Genomic DNA, 22,988 nt, shown 5'->3' with positions numbered 1-22,988 from the left:
GCCCCCTCATTTTTTATTTTGGCTGATATAAATTTAAAGGGTTTATTTAAAGGGGTAGGTTACACTCATCACCATCTACACTTCTCTACAAATGTACCTATAATAATGTGCTCTTTTATTGTATTTTACTTGGACTTTAGTGTTAAGTAGAAATTAAATAAGTACACCTGGGACATATCTTCAATTTAATTCAATTTATTTTTGTAAAGCCCAAAATCCCAGCAGCAGTTGCCTCTTAGGACTGAACATGAGAATTTATTTAACCAACAGAAAGTTAGAAAATCAACAATGAAACTGAAACAGACAAGCAAATAAACTGTCCCAGAACATCCCCTGTCCTTAGACCAGGGGAGTTCAAACTATGGCCCGGGGCCAAATGTGGCCCTCAGACAATTTTTTATTGGTCCTCAGGCCTTCAGTTGAACCCAGTTGATCATAATCAGTACTTTTTATGGCAAATTTGAGTAATCCTACCAATATAACCTAAATAACATCACATTGCTTTGTATTACAGAACTAATATTAATATTTAAAGTTGTATTTAAAGTATGAAGGCAAAACTATGTTAAATGCACCCATCTGAAATTTCCATTGTATTTGGTGAAAAGAGTTTGGCCACCCCTGCCTTAGACCCTCCTTCTCGGCAAGGAAAAACTCAAACAAACCAGGTGTAAAAAAGAGAAACCTCGAGGAGAACCACAGTGAAGCAGAGATCCACTCCCATGGACGGACAGCTGCAGATGTGTCCAGGACTAATGCACAACCATTTGCATCTTGTATACAACTAGGACAAATCAATGGGACAGGGGACACAGGGCTCAAAACTGGGGCTGTCCCGGGTAAACAGGGATGTCTGGTCACCCTGGTCAACAGCCTATTCTTGAAGTAAAGCAGAGTTTAACCTTTGGTCTTATGCTTGACCCACTGTCATCATGGTCAAAAATAGTTCAAATAATAAGCAAAGGGTCTCTGTATCTTAATATTCTTAGTGCCTTAAAACATTCTCTTTTGGTGGTTGACCGTCCAGTAACAGTCCAAATTGCAGAATCCTACAGTACCTGGTGCAGCAGTGCCTCTGAGTGGGCAAAGCTTCATATTACAATTGTGTGGACTGCATTTTGGACAGATTTTTCTCGGATTTACATCAAAATTCTAAACATTTTAACAATTATGTGTGTAAATGAATTTTGAGATTACAACTACAACCAGCCTAAGCCTACTCTTAGTATCACACTTCCATTCCTATCTCTAGTACAGGGTGATCAGATTTTCAAAATGTAGAACTGGGACACCCCTGGGTAAAACCACTAAAACCACTAAAAAGACTCACTTGTGGGTCAGTTAAAGCCCCCAGCACACTCACACACTCGTGATCGCAACTGTGGTTCCCAAACAAACAGAAGTCGATTACTGAAGAGTTTGTGTTTACTATGGCAAATAAATTAACCTATGATTTCAGATATTATAGACAGACTGCCTGGGGCCCTAATTGTCGAAAATATTATTAATTGAGATGCATTTTTTGCCTTATAATCATTGTCAAGTATGGTTTTCTATATTTTAGCTAAACATATTCCCCTTTTTCCCGCTGGCAATGATCAAATTGGTCCAAAATTGGGACACCGGGGACATTTCTTGTATAAAACTGGGACAAATCAATGGTTTTGGATAAATCTGCTGGGACAGGATGCACAGGGGGTCAAAATTGGGACGGGCCCGGGTCAATAGGAACGTCTGGTCACTCTACATGAGTCACTAGTGCTTTTACTAATGTTATTATTGCAGTCTGGCCACTACAATACATGTTTGTTTGCATTTTCTGTCTTTATTACAGGCCTGCTTCTATGACAAACCACTGCAGAAACCAGGTAAGTGTTACAGCCCATATTTACAGATCCACTATGTAACATTTTTGGGGGATGATCCATCACTGAATTGTATTGCTATGTCTGGAATATTCCACAGTATGGCCTTAAACCTGTCACTTCCACGGAGACAAAGGCAGGTGAGACACGAGCCAAGTTACAAGCCAGATCTATGAAGAGATGACCCAGTAAGACTGTTTTTTGGGGGTTATTTTTGTATGTTTGAGCAACAAGAACACATGGAATTGAGTAATTATAAGATGGATAGGTTTAATGCCATGCTGTGGGACATTCCAAACAAAGACAGTGCACCATAAATGTCACATAAAGTTAAAGTTACACATTAATTATAGCGTAACTCGTTTAAATTCTTGCTAATTTGCTCATATCTTAGCGCGTTTGTGTTGAAATCCTGTGAATTATTGAGGAGGTTTGTGAGAAAGTCCCTTTACTTTTGCTCCACCAAGGCTGATCCCGGGTCAGTCTGTCGGCCTCACCTCCAGCACAGCACCCGCCCGGACGCCTACCCAGGAGCAGGTCTTTTGACGGGGGGCCGTAACCCGAGCCGCTGGGTGAAATCAGATCTATTGGGTGACACAGCAAGAAGGAGGAGGAAGACTTTCTAGACAATTGCTCAAAAATGGAATGCATGGGAGAACCTAAACATGATCCAGTGAAATGGTAAGAGATGAAAGCATTTGTGATGATTTGTGTGGGTTTATAGAAGGTCCTAGTCTGATTGTCCTTTTGAATGTATGAAAAAGTGAAAGGTAGAGGGAGAGCACTACAGAACGGTGGTGTTTAGTCATACAGAATTCGACACAAAGGACTAAACTCACCGATTTTACGCTTTTCACTGCACTTTTGAAACTGCTAATGAAAACTGGAGTGGACCATAATCTTCCCTGGCTTGGCTGCGTGTATGTAAGCTCTTTTGTGTTTGCAGTTCATTGTGCGTCTTATTAAAAGTACAAAGTAGGCTACAGTTTGCAGACTCATGAAGAAATGAGACTTCAAATAGTAGCTTACAGAACTTTTTATGAATGAAAACTCTCTTGTCAGTCAGTTTCGCTTCCTTTAGGGCTTTAATTACTCTCAAGTAGAGGTGGGACGAGACACAGTTTCCACAAAACAATATGTCATACAAGATTAGGTCAACGAGAGCAAGGCAAGATGGGATTTTGACATGATTTATGATAAATACATGAGATCCAGTTCACAATTTAGATTTTTTGGTGCCGTTGTAGCACTGTTTTTGTAACTACGACTTCTCCAGAGGTGTAAATCGCCACTTTTAATTTCCACAAAATCTCACAAGATCATTTTTTTCACGTGTTTGTGAGATCTTGTGGCACAAGAACTTGTTCCATCCCCAATTGTAAGTATAGCTGGTAACATTAATAACCTCTTAACCTTATTTAACTACTTTTACTTCAACTTAAAACTTTCCAAAGCTTCCAGTGCCTATACTACTATTACTAACTTCTGCTACTTGTATTATCTGATCTACACCAACTCCTACTACTACTTTTTTGCTGCGATGACACTTGTACTAACACCTAAATTCAAAATCGGGACTAAACTCGGAACTAAACCAGGACTAGAACGGGACTACAGCAGGTCTACTGTATAAAAACAGCTCTAATTGCATTGAAGGTTATATTGAATAAAGTAGAGAAATATCTAAATCTAAATCCCAGAGCTGATTCCTCTTGGGTCAAATTTGTTCTAAATTTCGTCGTTGTTCTGCGTCAGACCTCTTTATAAATTCGTATCAGACAAAGTGATATTTATTTTTCCGACCAGGAGGGACAGAGCAGATGTTTCCGTGTTGTGAAGTTTAATCCGGTGATGCTGTTGGTTTCCTTGCTTCAGGTTTCAGGTCTTTGTGAGGCAGGCTTTGAAGGAACACTCCCTCATGTATTAAACATCAGTGCAGTTATATAAAAACAAATACAAGTCAAACACAAGCTCAGGACATACAGGAGTCGTCTATATCTATATTGTATATTTATAGACAATGGTGTTGGGAAAACGCTTTTGATAGTTTAACCAGACATTCATTTTATTTTAAGACATTTCTTTTCCTATAATTTGTAAAGATGCACCAATCCATTTTTTTTTTTTTTCAGTTCAGATACCGATACAGATACTGCTACTGCCAGCACACAATATCAACCAATACTTGTGCAGAAACTGAAAACAGCATTTGTTTTGTTAACTAACATAAAATAAGACGAAACCAACCCAAATGTGTTATGTACATAGCTATTTTTATCCCACAAGTAACTGCTGAACATAAACTAATAAATTCAAACATTATGAGACTTTCTGAAGTGACTATGACCAGTGAATACTCTTATTAAATCATTTTAAATGTTCAACCAGGATTTGAAAGCTGATATCCGATGTGTCTGCTACTAAATTTATAAATAAACGTGACTTATCTGATGCCCTTGGACATAGAAAAATATACAGTAGATGCATTATCAATATAATATTCAAGCTGATTATTTTTAAAGTGGATTTTACCACCAAGAAAAAGCATGTTATCGTATGTATTGTATCGATTGTTACCAGCAGAGGGCGCGGGTGAGTAACTAATTCTAAAGTTCTATGTCAATGTGAAAGAGCAAGAACTGATAAGAATATATATTTCAGTCAATGCGTATTACAAAACTTTAAATATTGGCGCAAACTGTCCCAAAGTGTTCACAAATTTCAGCTTGCTCTTCCCATTCAAAAGATAATCGGTTAATCGCCATGACAACAGTCCTTATTTATTATCATGGTGAAATCCATGGATAATAACTACCTATTTTAACTTCCTATCACCAAACTGTGTAGATTATTTTCCCAAAGTAAATCCAGTATCCCTGTATCTTCTGTCTTTACTCGTTTATAACTTTCCCCTAAATCACTCCACTCCCGGGAGGCAGATTATGGCGCTGTCGACAATAAACATGATGACACAGCTGAGGTGTTAAATGTTAACAGTGAGACTACGCCTGTCCCAGGTCTAAAGGTCCTGCCTGCTCCTCCGAGTGACTCCACCTGAGCGAGAGGGACGACCACAGCCCCTGCAGCCCCACTACAGCCCCTACAGCCCCCTCCAGAGACCAGGCAACGGGCCCCCGCTTCACCCCTGCACCTCATCTACAAACGGGACATTCCAAAACAGGATTCTACACTGAGATAGAAACACATCAGCTGCAGACAAGGTACGTTTGAGGATGCAGTAGTAGTAGTAGCAGTTGTAGAAATAGTAATGAAGTAGTTGACTGCCTAAAACCATCAATTCTGTAAGCTCTCTCTGTTTTTTGGAATCAGAAGACTTTTATTGTCATTGTCACAACTCACAAACGAGGAACTTTCTGCAGTGATAAACTGCAACATAGAAACACTTAATAATAACAATAATAATATATAAGTTAAAAAAGATTGTGTTCTTGTGGAGGGTTCACCATGCACCGCCTTGTCTCCATGAATGAGAAATGTTTCATAGAATGGCATTTATCATATCTATCTTGCATGTATTCATTCATTTACAGTTGCTCAAAAACAATATGTATTCTTGTATGATCGGGGCTTGCCTCTCCACAGATCTGACCCGGTTGTGTCTCCAATAGCACAATATTATTTTAAGATCCTGAAGGGAGGTGGCTGGTTCAAATCTCACCTGAGTACATAGTGCAGAGTACTGACACTACTCAGGAGTGTAAAACTTTAAGGGAAACTACTTCAACTGTGTGAGATGAATCAGACTGAGAAAAAAACACTAAACACAAGATTTAAGAGAATCCTGGAGCTGTAACAACATGGAAAAACACACAACTAATGCAGTACTTTAAATATTATTGTAAGACACTATCCCTCACAGTAGAAAGTCCCAAATTCATGTGACTTTAATATAACAGTAGCAGTAGTAGTTTTAGTTTTACAAGTTCTTTTAGTTTTAGTTTTACTAGTTTTAGTTTTAGTAGTAGTAGAAGTAGTAGTAGTAGTAGTAGTTTTAGTTTTAGAAGTACTTTTAGTTTTACTAGTTTTAGTGTTAGTAGTAGTGGTAGTAGTAGTAATGGTAGTAGTAGCAGTAGTAGTAGTAGTTTTAGTTTTAGAAGCACTTTTAGTTTTATTAGTAGTTAGTAGTAGTAGTAGTTTTAGTCGTGCAGTAACGTACCACTTACACCCATCTATTATTTTGTTTTTGTAAACTGAATGAATATAAATTGCTAAATGCTCAATCATCAGAATTTACCCACTGCTGTGACTGAAGTGTCTTGCTCACAGACACAACAACAGTCGCCAAATTGACCAGAATCTGACCCCCCTCTCACTCACTTTATTTCTCTCCTTATATCTCAAAGTCTATGTAGTGAACAATGTAAAAAAGATGAAGGTTTCTGCTTATTAATCACAAACGTTTATTATTTATTATATTTTATTTTGTTTTAGTTCCTTTCCACGATGGACAGCCACATCACTCAGATCTCCCGTGACGACCTTGAAGACCTCAGAGATGCTTTCAATAAAATCGGTCAGTTTACACTCGCCGTCCTGACACCTGCACGCACTGACCAAAGTTTTACAAGCGCCAATAAAACACGAGCCTCGTACAGGTCATTTGCATCGGTCCAGGTGAGATTAAGTCTGAGATGTAAAGGGCATTTAAGGGTTTAAGCGAGCCCAGATTACACAGATAAACCAAATTAAAACACGGGCACAGTATGAGGCAAACTTTTATTATCCATAGTACAACCGGCGCCAGTTTGACAGATAAAAGTACTGCTGCTGCATAGTAATGTTCATCTTATCTGAAATATTTTAATCACATGAAATAGAAAGTGGTTGTGCCCAAAGCTGCAATAAAACAATGAAACATCCAGTAAAGTTTTTTTATTCTGCTCTTTTCTCTTTTAATGTAATGTTGACTACAAGCAGTAATAGTACCAGGAGTGACAATGCAATAGTAGTAGTAGTAACAGCAGCAACAATAGTATAAATAGTAGCAGTACCAGTACCAGTAGTAATACTACCAGTAGTAGTAGGTTTTAAGAATTGACTTGAATACTTAGAAATACTACCATACCACAGTCATTTGCTGGTGTCAATCGTGAACAACTGTAAAATTATTGTTATTTTACTTCTATAACAGTTGTAACACTGTGTATCATGACTTTGCTTTTTGCTGCATGCTGACACTACCACCAAGACTATACACTAAATACTAAATACTACTATTACAATACACCAAACCACCTTGAAAATGCTTGCAGATCTTGTTTAATCTTGGATGCCTGGTTAGTTCGTGTGCGACAGTAGCTCAGTTGGTTTGAGTGTTTGTTCACTGTGATTCAAACTCACACAGATGAATGTTACTGTTGTATCCTTGCGCAAGACACTTAACCCACTTCGTCCCCAGTGTCCAACATCAAGATTGCTGACTAACATGAAATTTTAACATCATTTGGTCTTCTTTATTATTTACATTTTGTTTCTTTTATTTATTTTTTGTATGTTTTTATGCCTACAAAACTAATGGGACAAGATCATCTGATTTTGATGTGAATAACATTATCAACATATCTTTTATATAATCTGTGCAGACATCGATAACAGTGGGTACGTGAGCGACTTCGAGCTGCAGGAGTTGTTCCGTGAGGCCAGTTTCTCCATCCCCGGATACAAAGTGAGAGAGATCATGGAGACGTTCATCGCAGGAGACACCAACAAGGACGAGAAGATCAGCTTTGAGGAGTTTGTCTCGGTGAGATCGGGATTAAAGCTAAAGCTAGGGCTGAAACTATAGACTGTTTATATAAATAGACATAGCTAACCTCCTAGCCGCCATGTTCTAAATCAGGACTCTCAAACTCGCGGTCCGGGGGCCAATTGCGGGCCGCAAGACAATATTTTGTGGCCCGCAGGACAATATGAAAGTTTAATGTGACCCAAACGCACGTGTCACTCGCGCTGTGGTCGGCTGTTCATACTCCTGTCACAAAAGATTTAACAAATAACGATGTATATCCATAAAATCCACAAGAGTTTACATATTTCCTCATGTATGTTAAAACAGCGATGATGTTTGAGAAGATTTTAACAAAGCTTTTTTTGTGGAATACCTGATGCAGCCGAGCTTCACCCAGACACTGCCTCCTGTGGCCCTCAGCTAATCTGAGTTTGAGACCCCTGTTCTAAATAGAAAGTGAATACAGGCACGCTCCTGGTCCATCGACGCTACTTCAATTCACTTTACATTGAAAAATTCTCACCGCTCTCTCTGTAACTGCTGCAGTGAACCTCATCATTTTGGTCTTAAAATGTTCGTATTAACCCACTCTACAGGATGCTAGTGTTTTTATTTCACCATTTTCTCTGTAAATCAATATATGAACATTAATAACAGACGTTTTCTTTCACGGAGGTCTCACTCACTAGCTTTAGCAACAGGTTTGATTGACAGTGTTGCTAAGCGCCCCCTCCCTGCTAAACTAGCGGTGCGTGCGGAAAGGGGCGTTACCTTCAAGAGATTCGCTCCAGATTGGTTCTTTGGTTGCTATGATACTCGCAGTCGGAATTGCAAATATGTAACTCGGCTTCAAATTTTTACCGCTATAACTGCTAGCGTCGATGAGCTTCATTTGACTGGAGCCAAATGCTATAGTTGACGTCACATTCACTTAGTCTTTATATACGGTAATTTCTGGCTGAAACTCAATATTTGAATAGTTAAACAGATGCAGAGAATAGGAAAGAATTTAACCTTTTTTGAATGGTCTCTATATAGCAAGAACAAGCATTTACAGGTTTTAGTGAACTATTTATAGCCACTATTTTCAAAACCTTTCACCGTTGAAAAGAGAGTAGAATGTTTAGTTTTTGATGAGTAAATTGGTTTGCTATGGTTTGGTATTGCCAATTTTTTCATCACTCTGAAACCCATGGAAAAGGCAGATTTCAGAAGATTTCAAAGATTGTCTATCCATAGGTTTCAGAATGATGAAAATTAAAATGCACTGCCGCTATAGAAATAACAGTTCAAAACTAAATATTATACCTTTTAAATGGTAAAAAGTGCTCAAAATGTCACCTATAAACAGGAGCTGAAACCCACAGATACATTTTCCTCTGACTTTTGGTTCTAAATTGTGAAATCTTCAGTGAATCAAACTAAAGTGTTGTCTTTTTCTCCTCCTCAGATCTACCAGGAGCTGAAGAGCAAACAGATCAGTGAGACGTTCAGAAAGACCATCTCCAGGAGGGACGGGATCCGCTCGTTTGGGGGTATGTCGGGGAACTCCTGCGAGGGCACACAGCACTCGTACTCAGGTAAAACAACGTTATGACTGCTGGACCCTAATGTTACTATGACAACGTGGTACTTCCTGTGTTTCTGTAAGTTAAAACGAGCTAAAGGTGAAGAAGTATTAAAATTTTAAAGTCAGATTTTTAATATAAAACCTTGAAATTGTCTTTACTGTTGTTACTAGAGATGGAGGAAGTACTCAATTTTGCTACTTAAGTAAAAGTACAGATACAGGAGCAAAAAAAATACTCAAGTAAAAGTAAAAGAATTAAAGTACCCATATAAAAATCTCCTTAAAGAGTAAAAAGTAAAAGTATTTTGTGCAGATTTTGAGTCTTATAAGGCTTCAAATGTAGTGATTTTGATAAAGAAACTGGAGCAAAAAAATACTCAAGTAGAAGTATCACATGAGAAAAATTGATCTAAGTAAAAGTATTAAAGTATCCATGTAAAAATGTACTTAAAGAGTAAAAAGTAAAAGTATTTTGCACAGATTTTGAGGTCTTATAAGGCTTTAAATGTAGTGATTTTGATAAAGATTTGTGCTGAAATTTGTTCAACAGAAACAACTGAGTACTTTTTTTTTAGCTGTTTTTATTTGCTCAGATTATGAACGTGTTAAAATTAAACCCTCAGCCTTTTCAGCAGGTCTCAAACAATAACAAACATACTTTTACTTTTCAGTCCTGTTCAAAAATGTAGTGGAGGAGAAAGTACACATACTGCTCTCAAATGTAGTGATGTAAAATTAAAAAATATCTGCTTAAAATGTTCTCGAGTAAACAACAGATATCTAAAATTTGTACTGTACTTTACTACTTTTATTTCATTACGTATCACCACTGGTTATTATCACTACTTTTGCTACTCCTTTACTCTCTAAACTAAATATACTTCACTTTTTATGGCCTGATGTGATGTGTTTTTTATAAACACTGCAGACAAGAATCATCCCACACGAAACGAGAGCTGGCGACTCTGCAAATCAATTATTATCTTATTTTATAAAGAGTAAGATAATGGTTTGGATTTGATCATGATTCATGTAGAGTAACTACTATTCACTGCTATTAAGAGATAATTTAAAGCCACACTGTGTAACTTTTCTGGTAGAGGGTCCGCTGCTTGTCTCCATGGAGATGTCATTGCTTTGCCTGGAAATTTCAAACGTGTGGCAATAAACTTATTTACCTGTACTCTGCATTATGGATGTTGCTCAAGAATCCTTTTCAAAACCTACATTCTTACTCTAACCAGGGATTTCCTCTCCACAGATCTGAGCTGTAACAGTTCATAGCGTCTTTACTCCATCTGATTCTCCTGAAAGTCACACTTAAGTAACCCAAATCATTATAACCCTCACCTCTTTCAATTATGCTCAGATTGGACGTCCCTCCAGAGCATAGTATTTAGAATTAGCTCTGTATAGATAAATAATAAATCTTCACTTTTCAGAGGAGGAGAAGGTCGCGTTTGTGAACTGGATCAACAAAGCTCTGGCCAAAGACCCAGACTGTGAGCACCTTCTTCCCATGAACCCCAACAATGAGAGTCTGTTTGCTTCTGTACGAGACGGAATCCTCCTCTGGTAACTACTGTTTATTCTGTGTTTGATTTGGACACTGCACTGCATTTTTTATATATAGTTTTAGTATAGTTATATATAGTAGATTTTTTTTTATCATTCTTTCGTCTTTTTACTCTTGACCAGAGTCTGCAATAAACACCTCTCTCTCTCCCTCTCTCTCCGTTCTCCCTCTCTCCCCTTTCTCCCATCTCCTCTCCCTTCTCTCTATCTCTCTACCTTTCCCTCTCTCTCTCTTCCTCTCTCTCCTCTCTCTCTTCCCCCATCTCCCCCCCTCTCTCCTGTCTCTCCTCTCTCCCTCCCTCTCTCTCTCTCCCTCTCTGTCTCTCTTTCCCTCCCTCTCTCCACCCCCCCACCCCCACCTTCTGTCTCTCTCTTCCTCTTTTTCTCCCTCTCTTTCTCTTTCTCTCTAATATGATTTTTTTTTTCTTGCAGTAAAATGATAAACTTGTCTCAGCCCGACACCATTGACGAGAGAGTCATCAACACAAAGAAACTGACCACTTTTAAAATGACCGTGAGTAAACTTTAAAATAACCACTTTATAGATGTTTTTGTGCCTTTTAGCAAGACACATCACCCCCACTGCATAGACTAGCCACATAAAACAATATATAAAATGAAGAATCAAAATCTGCTCCATCACTCCACACAAACTCACATTATATCACTGCATATTTGAGAAGTTAGTGAATCGTTGTTTTAACCCAGAGCTCTTGATCTACAGATATTTTACTATGTATTTTTATGTTTAAATTCTATGCTTCATTATTTTATAAATGCACTTACACAGACACAAGCTTTACCGGTACTATAGAAATTACAGTATTTTTTTTAAGATTCCAAAAAATAAGCCCTATGATGTTTTTGTTTGATGTAATAAAAGAAGAAGAATTTCTGTAAATGTTATAAAAATACAAAATTTTAAATCAACATGGCAAAGTAAACAGAACACTTGAGCTTGAGCTTGACTTGAGCAAAAAAAAAAAAGTGAGGCAGCATAGTATAAATATTTTGAAGTCATTCAGGCCATAAATTCTTTCAACATTATATGACAGAAACAGGTGAAATGTAACCAATTTGAATGCTAATACGTAAATAATAAAATGTTCCGTAAACATGGTGTAGATCTTGTTAAATAATGTCACTTTACATACTTCATTCAATCCCCAAACATATGTGAAAAATGTGCTCCAGTGTCTGTATGAGTCGCCCTTATACAGTGAATCTGAGTGAGTTTCCATCACTGGGTAAAAGTCTCACTCAATGTGAACTGAAACGGTTTGATCAGCCTCTGATTCAGGGTCATCTGGGGTCAAACCATTGATTTAGTGGTTCACTCTCAGTAGAGGCAGTCGCTGTATTGACCTGAACATTGTACAATCTGGATAATAATTGACGTAAAAGTAATGAACAAAACTTATGATTTCGGTTTTGATAAAAAGATGCAAATGCTAATTTTATTAATATTGGGAAGAGAATACTGAAAATGTATTAAAGAGATTTTTGATACTTTGGTTTGATCCTGATTTGAATTCATTTTAGTCCTGATCTAGTCCTGGTTTATTCCTGATCTAGTCCTGGTTTAGTCCTGGTCTAGTCCTGGTCTAGTCCTGGTCTAGTCCTGGTCTAGTCCTGGTCTAGTCCTGGTCTAGTCCCGGTCTAGTCCTAGTCTAGTCCTGGTTTAGTCCTGGTTTAGTCCCGGTCTCGTCCTGATCTAGTCCTGGTTTAGTCACGGTTTAGTCCTGGTTTAATCCTGGTCTGGTCTTGGTCTAGTCCTGGTCTCGTCCCTAGTCCTGGTTTAGTCTAGTCTTGGTCTAGTCCTGGTTTAGTCCCGTTTAGTCCTGCTTTAATCCCGGTCTGGTCCTGGTCTAGTCCCTCTCTAGTCCTGGTTTAGTCTTGGTCTCGTCCTGGTGTAGTCCTGGTTTAGTTATGGTCTAGTCCTGGTTTAGTCCTGGTTTAGTCCTGGTTTAGTCCTGGTATAGTCCTGGTTTAGTTGACATTTACTCTCCATTTGTACCAGTTTGATGTGATATGTGCTGATGTTTTTGAAGTTTTCTTTAGCTTCCACTACTTTACGTACAATTAACCCATTTCTGCCCCCCATGTTTTCTGCCCCCTGTCATTTCTACCCCCTTGTGCTGTATCTGCAGGAGAACCTGGTGCTCGCCCTGAACTCGGCCTCTGCGATCGGCTGCACTGTGGTCAGCGTCGACGCCCATGATCTCATGGCCGGGAAACCCCATCTGGTGCTGGGCCTGTTCTGGCAGATCATCAAGGTCGGACTTTTCGCTGATATAGAAATCAGCAGGAACGAAGGTCAGTGACACAACAGCGGCTGTAATCTACAACTTTTATACAACGTTTATACTCCCCATTAATCGTTTATTATTGGTTATTTAAACATGTAATGCAGGTGAGGGAGATCGGCTATGTTTAGGCTATGTTTCATGTGAATTTACTCTCGGAGCTGCAGAGGTTGCACTAGCACTGATTAATAATTGGCTGCAAGAGCTAGGATTTTGAGTATTCAGATCTAAGAGAGTCCTTTTAGGCAACCCATTGTCTTAAACTAAAACACAAAATTATAAATACACAAATAACTTGACCATAATGTGCAATATTTTTGTAATCAAGAATAAATCAGCATTAAAACTGTTATTAATAAAAGATATATTTGATTAGATTTTTGTTTACCTTGTATCTAGGAGTGTAGGTAGGTCATGTTTGTGAACTTTGAAATGAAAATGCTCCATACCATACCTTTAAGTAATGAGATGATGAGAAAAGCTGTAAAGAGTGTGAGTAATGATGACTGCAGAGTTAATGTGTATCTGCGTTTTTGAGGAAATGTTCCGTTTAAGTTTTATGGTCAACACATATATCCATAGCACATACATCATCTATATCTCATATGAATCCTGCTTTGTTAGTCTAAAGGTCACGCACAACAGAGGGCACACTCTGGACCTGCTCATTACAAAAGGAGTAAATATTTCAAATGCCAATGTGGTGGATGTTGCTCCGTCTGATCATTTCTGTGTCTTTTTTGACCTGTCTATTATTCCCAAACCAGCGGCTGGTCCTGCAGTTGTTCGAAGGAGACACATAAATGCTAAAACAGGTGCACTGTTCCTAGAAATGATACAGTTTGAAAATGCTTCATGTTCTAATCGAAGTGTTTAATCGAGTGTGAGTCTTCAAGTGTTGTTAATGTTCTGGACACAATTGCCTCGATGAAGGTTAAAATGGTTAAAGATGAGCAGAAAGTGCCATGGAGGAATGATGCCTCGATCAGGGCACAGAAAAGGGAGTGCCGGAGGGCCGAGCGGGTATGGAACAAGTCAAAGCTCTAGGTTCATTATGAGATTTACAGAGAAAAGATGCACATGTACAACCATAGTTTATGTAGAATAAGGGAGAGGTGTTTTTCTGACAATATTAGAAGTTGCAGAAACAACTCCTATTTGCAACAATAATCAGATTAACAAACCTTCGAGGTCCACTGCCGTTAGCACTAATTTCCACATCTAATTGTAATGAGTTTGCAGTATTCTTTAATGACAAGGTTCCACGACGCAAATGACACCCCAGCATCCACCTACACACCTGTAACTGCCAAAACTGTCAAAGAGATTGATTTTAATGTCTTTCTTGTTCTGTAAAGCACTTTGAATTACACATAAACTTGGCTTGACCTGATGGTTTATCCTCATGTGTTTCCTGTAGGTCTGGTCTGTCTGCTGATGGACGGAGAGCAGTTGAACCACCTCATGTCCCTGTCCCCAGAGGAGCTGCTGCTGCGATGGGTCAACTACCACCTCCGCAACGCAGGCACCCAGACCATCAGCAACTTCAGCGACGACATCAAGGTACAAAAGACTTTAAAAACAACAAATTTACACACTTATATCAAAAGTTTACACATTTATACACTTATATTTAACATTTTTCGACAAGGGCAGCTTTATTTGTAACTCTTGGGCAGTTGTTAAGATTGCCCTAAAAGTACAGTAAGGTTACATAAAATAATGTGATTAAAATGAAAGGTAGTTAAAACAGAAGCTGACCTATTGACAAAGGGCTTCCACCAACTTAGATACAGACTTATTGCAATGCAGAAATACTGTCTAAAAAAGAATAGTCTGGAAAAGTTCATGTTTTCTTTGCTGGCTGCAATACACAGCATTCAACAATCTCATTATTTGCCTTATGGACCACAGATATTCCTACATTTGCTGTTGTTTCACCGTCAATTTCTGACCTAGGACTCGAGAGCGTACTTCTACCTGATGGACCAGATTTCACCGAAAGGAGACGGAGACTACAAAATGAGCATCAGGATTGACATGAGCGGCATGGGTGTAGGTCACAAACATTCTATTAGGCCATGTTCACGTGACGTTATAATCGTCTATAGAAGAGTTAATACTTTTAATTAGTCAAGGGCCGATATTGCGCTTCTTTCTGTTGTTTCCTCATCAAAAACAAACCCAGAGTTGTGTTTTGTTTCATTCACACATGTTTAACACACAAACCCTGCATATTTAGTTCTTCTCTCAAATAGAAAACACTCTGTTCGTGATGTCATCATGTGGTAATACAGGAAGTGCTTCACTGTGTTTTTAAACTCCATACACCTTAATTTCTAGAATCATTTGCAGATTTCACATGAAAATATACATGAAATATACTCTTTAATTGTCTAGATTTTAAACTTGTTTTTTGAATTCCGCTATTATTCCTCTGCGGTTCAGGAGAGGGACTTAAACCGGCGCGCGGAGCTGATGCTGCAGCAGGCCGCACGCCTCGACTGTCGGCAGTTTGTTTCTCCCCGAGATGTGACTTCAGGAAACAGCAAACTCAACATGGCCTTCGTCGCCAACCTCTTCAACACCCACCCTGCTCTGGACAGGGGGAACATGAGCGGGCTGGACATGGGGCGAATCGAGGGTAAGAGGCTGAAATATCCAGGGCCGAAGACATGTCCTACACTTAACTCTGTGTATCTGACCCAAACTGTACTCACAAGACTGCAAAAACAACTATTTATGCAGTGAAAAGTACTTGGAAGCTATGCATTTACTGTATATAAAGCCTGTCCTTTTACATATAGATACCAAAAAATACAAAAATTTCAGCTAACTCGCTCACTAACGCCTCCTTTTTTCTGTTGTTGCATAAAACTCCTTATAATCTAAATACAATTATTAGTTGATTAGACATTACTAGAGGCTGTGGCAACCAACTAAAACTTGTCCTAATCAGAATAATTGTGATAATAGTTCGTCCACTATTGAAATAATTGCTTTCCTATTATGATAATTGTTTCTGTTAAAGGTGCTCTAGGGCTGATGGATTTGTGAAAAAGATCTAATTGTGATTTTTTTGACAAGCTCCACGATTGGATTTGCGATTTATGCTTTAATTATAGAATTCTGTTCAAAGTTCACATTTTAAACATGACCAGAACAATTGAAAAAACTGAAATAGGGACTGACAAACTAATACAAGAATCACATTTAATCATATTTTTAGTGGGATTTCATCACCTCCTTGTCTCTGTGGAGATGTTATTTAGATAGATAGTTAGTTAGACAGTATGGCATTAAACTTATCTATCATTTATTTAATTCGAGTTTTTTGTTGCTAAAAATACCCTTGAAAATCATGCATCCTCACTGTAATCATGGTCACCTCTCTGCAGATCTGCCTCGTAACTTTTGGCCCCACAAAGATAGACAATTAGATTTTAAAAATTTTTTCCGGTAGATTGTGATTTTATAAACCAGGGACCATTGTATTAAAAATCACAATCTACCGGAAGTAATCATTTGACTAGCCGATGAATCAATAAAATAATTGCTGACCTGTTGGATACTAAAATAAACTTTAGCTGCAGCCCTATGAGACAAAAACACAAAGTTCACCCATAATCAGCTGATAGAGCAGAGTCTCGTGGTACAAGGCTGTGCAGATAGAGGTCAGGCAATTGGTTCAATGAGGAAACGAGAATAGAAAGATTGTAGCTGTCATAAATGTGCACACTTTAGTCAGAGTGTATTATCACATACTATTATCAGATTACTATAGGTTACAAATACAGTATACCATTTTTATGTATAGTCTGACCTCTTAGGCTCTTATTAACTGACCAAGATCAAGAAGGTAACAAGTTCTAAACTACTTTCATACAAAGGCAGTAAAAGTGACAGTATAAAAAAGGCAGTAAAAGTGACAGTATACCGGTGATTTAAACTCAATATGACCGACTTCCTGTTCATCATAAGGCAGCACTCCATTTCAACTTTGGGCTTGTTTCATGGAGCTCTATCACTGTTCTGAATTTCATGAGCCTACTCCAAAATGTATCTGTTCCCACCCCGAATTGGTCCAATTTATGGTTGCAGTATTGAAATGGCCATTTATTTATTTTATTTTATTTTTTTATCTCTTTTTCGAGGTTGTTGGCAAGCTCCTCGGTGGCAAGGCGCCGGGGGTGGACGAGATCCGTCCTGAGTACCTCAAGTCTCTGGATGTTGTGGGACTGTCTTGGCTGACACGTCTCTGCAACATCACGTGGCGGTCGGGGACAGTACCACTGGAATGGCACACCGGGGTGGTGGTCCCTCTGTATAAGAAGGGGGACCAGAGGGTGTGTTCCAATTACAGGGGAATCACACTCCTCAGCTTTCCTGGTAAGGTCTATTCCAGGGTACTGGAGAGGAGAATCCGACCGATAGTCGAACCTCGGATTCAGGAGGAGCAGTGTGGTTTTCGTCCTGGTCGCGGAACATTGGACCAGCTCTATACTCTCCATTGGGTCCTTGAGGGTTCATGGGAGTTTGCCCAACCAGTCCACATGTGTTTTATGGATCTGGAGAAGGCATTCGACCGTGTCCCTCGTGGTGTCCTGTGGGGGGTGCTCTGGGAGTATGGGGTCCGGGGCTCTTTGCTAAGGGCTGTCCGGTCCCTGTATGACCGGAGCAGGAGCTGTGTTCGCATTGCCGGCAGTAAGTCAGACCTGTTCCCAGTGCATGTTGGACTCCGCCAGGGCTGCCCTTTGTCACCGGTTCTGTTCATTATATTTATGGACAGAATTTCTAGGCGCAGCCAGGGGCTGGAGGAGGTCTGGTTTGCAAATCACAGGATCTCATCTCTGCTGTTTGCAGATGATGTTGTCCTGATGGCTTCTTCGAGCCAGGACCTGCAGCAGGCACTGGGGCGGTTTGCAGCCGAGTGTGAAGCGGCTGGGATGAGAATCAGCTCCTCCAAATCCGAGGCCATGGTTCTCAACCGGAAAAAGGTGGTTTGTCCTCTCCGGGTGGGTGGTGAGTCTCTGCCTCAAGTGGAGGAGTTCAAGTATCTCGGGGTCTTGTTCATGAGTGAGGGAAGGATGGAGCGTGAGATTGACAGGCGGATCGGTGCAGCATCTGCAGTGATGCGGTCGCTGTATCGGTCTGTGGTGAAGAAGGAGCTGAGTCTAAAGGCAAAGCTCTCCATTTACCGGTCAATCTACGTTCCTACCCTCACCTATGGTCATGAGCTCTGGGTAATGACCGAAAGGACAAGGTCGCAGATACAAGCGGCCGAAATGGGTTTTCTCCGTAGGGTAGCCGGGCGCACCCTTAGGGACAGGGTGAGGAGCTCAGTCACATGGGAGGAGCTCGGAGTAGAGCCGCTGCTCCTACACGTCGAGAGGAACCAGTTGAGGTGGCTTGGGCATCTGCTCAGGATGCCTCCTGGACGTCTCCCTAGGGAGGTGTTTTGGGCATGTCCCACCGGGAGGAGGCCCCGGGGAAGACCCAGGACACGCTGGAGGGACTATGTCTCTTGGCTGGCCTGGGAACGCCTTGGGGTCCCACTGGAGGAGCTGGAGGACGTGTCCGGGGTGAGGGAAGTCTGGGAGTCCCTGCTTAGACTCCTGCCCCCGCGACCCGGCCCCGGATAAGCGAAAGAAAATGGATGGATGGATATTTCTTTTCTTTTTTTCCTATTGTAGCACACATGTGGGGCAGAGGTCACACTATACCCCCATGTGAGACTTTTTTATTGATGTTCCGGTAAAAAATGCAACAATAATAATAATAATAATACAAAGAAAATGATCAGGAACCAAGCTGTCACTGCTGTTCTCCTACGTATAATTTCTGTCGTTGTGTCCTTGGGCAAGACACTCTCCTCACCCCCAGTGTTTTGCATACACTGTTATATGAATGTGTGTGAATGGATGAGTTGTTTCTTGAGGTTTTAAGTGCCTTAAAGTTAGAAAAGCACCAACACCACCAACTCTTACACTCCACATTCATACTCATCAATGCGGGTGAAGTGTCTTGCCTAAGAACACAACAAGACTTGACTCAGACTTGACTCAGAAAGACTTGAATAGCTACAGAATAGTTAAATTTGAGTATATTTGGATATATTGTGACGCTCTAAAAAGCTAAAAAATGAAACAGTGATGCCATAACGTTTCTGTATCTTATCTTATGTCTTTTTAGCTGAAACAAGAGAAGAGAAAACATTCCGTAACTGGATGAACTCTCTGGGCGTTTCTCCATACGTCAACCACCTGTACTGGTAAGAACTGTGCGGACAGTTTTCTGACTATAAATTACTTCTGCTTAACTTAAAATGTAATTGTAATGTTATATTGTTTTGAATTTTTTATTTTTTTTTGCAGGGACCTATGTAATGGTCTGGTGATTCTGCAGCTTTTAGAGAAGGTTAACATCCATGTAAACTGGAAGAAGGTCAACCAGCCGCCATATCCCGCACTGGGAGGCAACATGAAGAGGGTATGTGCGCTAAAAAAATGAATTGTGTGCGTATGACAAATTTCCAAATATATTGTTCAGTTAATAAAATGTGAAATGCTTAAGTAGCTTGAGAATTGTAACTACGCTGTGGAGCTGGGCAGAGATGTGGCTCACTTTTCTCTGGTCGGGGTCGGAGGGCAAAACATAAACGAGGGGAGCCGCATCCACACACTGGCCCTGCTGTGGCAACTCATGAGAAGGTAAATAAATATATAAATACGTTAAATTGTACCGGAAGGAAGGGCATCTTGGATAAAAAATGTAAAACCTCAGTGCAATTGTTTTACATTAAACTTATCTATATCCATGGAGACAAGCAGGTGATGCCGTCAAGCCAAGTTTAATGCCAACTGTGGAACATTCCAGGCAAAAAAAAGCATCTCCATGGACACAAGCAGGTGGCGGAGAGCGCACCCGAAACCTTACATAGTGCATCTCGATAACAGAAGAGTAGAAGTAGAGATAAAGATGTGGCGAAGCTTCTCTAATTAACTAAATGTAATTAATTGTTCCCCACCTCTGGCCATGTCATTATTGTACAGTGCCTGGATTAATAAAGGAGTGAATACATTTTCTCTTTCCATCAGATACACGATGCTGGTCCTGTCTGATCTCGGGGACGGGGAGCGCATCGTGGACGATATCATTTTGAACTGGGTCAACACCACACTCAGCAACCAACGCAAAGACTCACACATCAGCAGCTTCAAGGTCAGAGTCTGTTATGGAAATGGAATAACAGGATCATTATTGACACACAGAATGATACTAAATGTTTTCCATCTAATTGCAGTACAGTTGTCCCTGGTTTATTGCGAGGGTTATGTTCCAAAAATAATCTGCAATAGGCGAAATCCGCGAAGTATCAGCTTTATTTTTTACAATTATTCTATATGTTTTTTGCTGTAAAACCCCTCACCACACACTTTATACACTTTTCTCACACAGACATTAACATTTTCTCACATTTCTCTCTTGTTTAATTCATTAAAAGTGACTCAGGTGTATTTCACAGTTCCTCTGACCGCGCCTCTTTGTCCTGGCGCTTCTTTGTCCTGGCTGTTGTGTCGATTGAACATTTATATAAATTTGTCTTTCACTTGTTTATTTTTATTGAAGAGAAAATAACTTCCACTGGACTCCAATGTAAGAAGAAAGTTACAAAATTTTAATTCACAACTTTGCAAATTCATTTTTTACAGAAGTAATCAAACCAAGTCATTCTCAAAAATAAACAATACTACAGTGAGAAAACGATTTGGCTCCGTCTTTATGCGCCTACTCAACTCAGCAGGTTTCCCAGGCGTGTGCTCTTTTCCTCGTACGTGCTGTTGCTCTGTGACAGTGACATATTTACATAAAACTTAAATAATAACAGTTCTAAGATATTTTAACACCAACATTGGTGCAATAAAATAAATGTAGCTTATGTAAATAAATCTAATATTAAAACATAAAATAGCATTTATAACAAAATATCAACACTCTGCAGCATTATTATATATGAATTAAACTTGGCTCCCACACAGAGGAGATCGATTGATGGTGGTCTGCAGTGCCTTGGCCGGTCAGGACGCAGAACACAATGCACGTTCATACACTAAAAAAGGCGTGTAGAACTGCACTTGAAAAATCCGTGAAACAGCGAGACCGCAAAGGGTGAACCGCGATATAGCGAGGGACCACTGTACATACATTTTATGAATATGAACATAAACCCCCCCCTCAAAAAATGTTTTCGGTAAAAGAATTTTATGAAAACAGAAGTGTCAAAATTCAAGTTAAAAGTTCTTAAATAAGTAAATCATAGCATACACCTGCTTAATGTCAGTGTTAGTAACAATTTCTAAACTACATCAGTCATTTAATTGACTGGAAGCTTCCTCCATGTTCAAGGTTATTGCTTAGTGCAGTCATTCCCAAAGTATGCGGCGCCCCGGCCTCTCTATCAATGTAAATATCACACAGGGCCCCTCTAATAAGACTTTACCTACATGTAAAAGAATATATAATGTTTTGTCCTTAGATTCATATGTTAAAACAATACATTCTGGTTAGCTTAATACCAATATAAAGAAATATAAACAAATAAATACAAGCAAATAAAGTTGATTTAAAAGTTTATTCGCTTGTAACCCTAACCCAACCTTTGGATATGCTTCTGAAGCCCTCCAGGTGTCCCCGGACTCCACTTTGGGAATCAATGGCTTAGTGTATAGTTTATATTTCAGACTAAATGTTTTCTTGTTTGTTTTATTAATTCAAATGTGTATTGACAGGACAAAAAGATCAGCACCAGTCTGCCTGTCATTGACCTGATTGATGTCATCGCCCCTGGGATGGTCAAATGGGACATGGTGAAGAGAATCGAGAAAGGACGAAACTTGGCCAAAGAAGACAAACTGAACAATGCCAAGTAAATTCATGAGTTCTTTTAAATTTTTGCATTTGATTATCAACATTTTAAATATGTATCTCTATCTTTCATTCCAGGTACGCAGTGTCGCTGGCTCGTAAGATTGGAGCGCGGGTCTATGCTCTTCCTGACGATTTAGTGGAAGTGAACCCCAAAATGGTCCTGACTATTTTCGCTTGTCTCATGGGGCACGGCATGAAAAAGACCAGTCGCTGAAGCACGGACCAAACCTTATGGATACTAGAACTCCCACGATGCCTCTCTTTGTCCTACGTCTTTATGACACACTAACATATAAACAATTAGCTTATCTTTTTTCAGTACTGTAAATTATTGCATATTTAAACGTACATTGACACAATAATGAAGCTACAAAAAAATATAAAATACAGATATTCCAATAACATCATTTGATTGTATATTGCAGATCTTATTTTTTTCTTTTAAATATTATAATTTATATTTTAAATAAGTGCTTATATTAATGTTCTGCGAATTGCTATGTAATTATTTAAAATCCTCAACTTGTCTTGAGTTGTCTTCAGAATTTGTGTTCTCAGGTATTTTAGTTTTTTATTGATTAAAAATAAAATTCTAGACATAAACGTTTGTGTATTTTATTCTGTTTAAAATATATATGCAAGTTCTGTTATACACACATAGACTGTATAGTTACACCATAGATAGTATGCAGTTTATAGTAAGTATTCTAATTGTGTAAGAGCAAAAGACAAAGTTTAAATCTGTCAACTGGACAGTTCGTTGAAGGAGTAAAGATTTTTCACTGCTCGTCTAAGCCACTTCTTCAGTTCTGGTCAGATTACTGCTGGACACTGCCTTATATCTGTCTGAAGGGAGGAGCTAACTACACTAAAACTGAAAATAGCTGTCATCTCCAGTTTCAGCCTTTAATGTCCCTATTGAACCTTTTAATGGTCCTACAATTGTTCTCTTTTGTTTCTTTTGTTTGCTTTAGGTCTGAGGATGGAATCATAGA

At 39.3% G+C, this 22,988-nt stretch overlaps 1 protein-coding gene across 1 annotated transcript; it reads left to right on the top strand.

The window, feature by feature from the left end:
- Positions 1-4,880: 4,880 nt before the first annotated feature.
- On the top strand, positions 4,881-22,420 carry pls1 (plastin 1 (I isoform)). The gene is made up of 16 exons (XM_033988148.2): positions 4,881-5,086; positions 6,318-6,399; positions 7,469-7,629; positions 9,065-9,194; positions 10,627-10,759; positions 11,192-11,273; positions 12,910-13,075; positions 14,486-14,628; positions 15,025-15,120; positions 15,514-15,709; positions 19,258-19,336; positions 19,440-19,554; positions 19,642-19,775; positions 20,163-20,286; positions 21,855-21,991; positions 22,069-22,420. Exons 2-16 carry the CDS (start codon positions 6,330-6,332, stop codon positions 22,205-22,207), a joined length of 1,905 nt encoding a protein of 634 aa, XP_033844039.1. The 5' UTR covers positions 4,881-5,086; positions 6,318-6,329; the 3' UTR covers positions 22,208-22,420.
- Positions 22,421-22,988: the final 568 nt, after the last annotated feature.

This window comes from Periophthalmus magnuspinnatus, chromosome 22 (genome assembly GCF_009829125.3).
Source record: "Periophthalmus magnuspinnatus isolate fPerMag1 chromosome 22, fPerMag1.2.pri, whole genome shotgun sequence".
Taxonomy (NCBI): Eukaryota; Metazoa; Chordata; class Actinopteri; order Gobiiformes; family Gobiidae; genus Periophthalmus; species Periophthalmus magnuspinnatus.
Note: the sequence above shows the minus strand (reverse complement) of the source record. Positions and strands in the feature narration are given on the sequence as shown.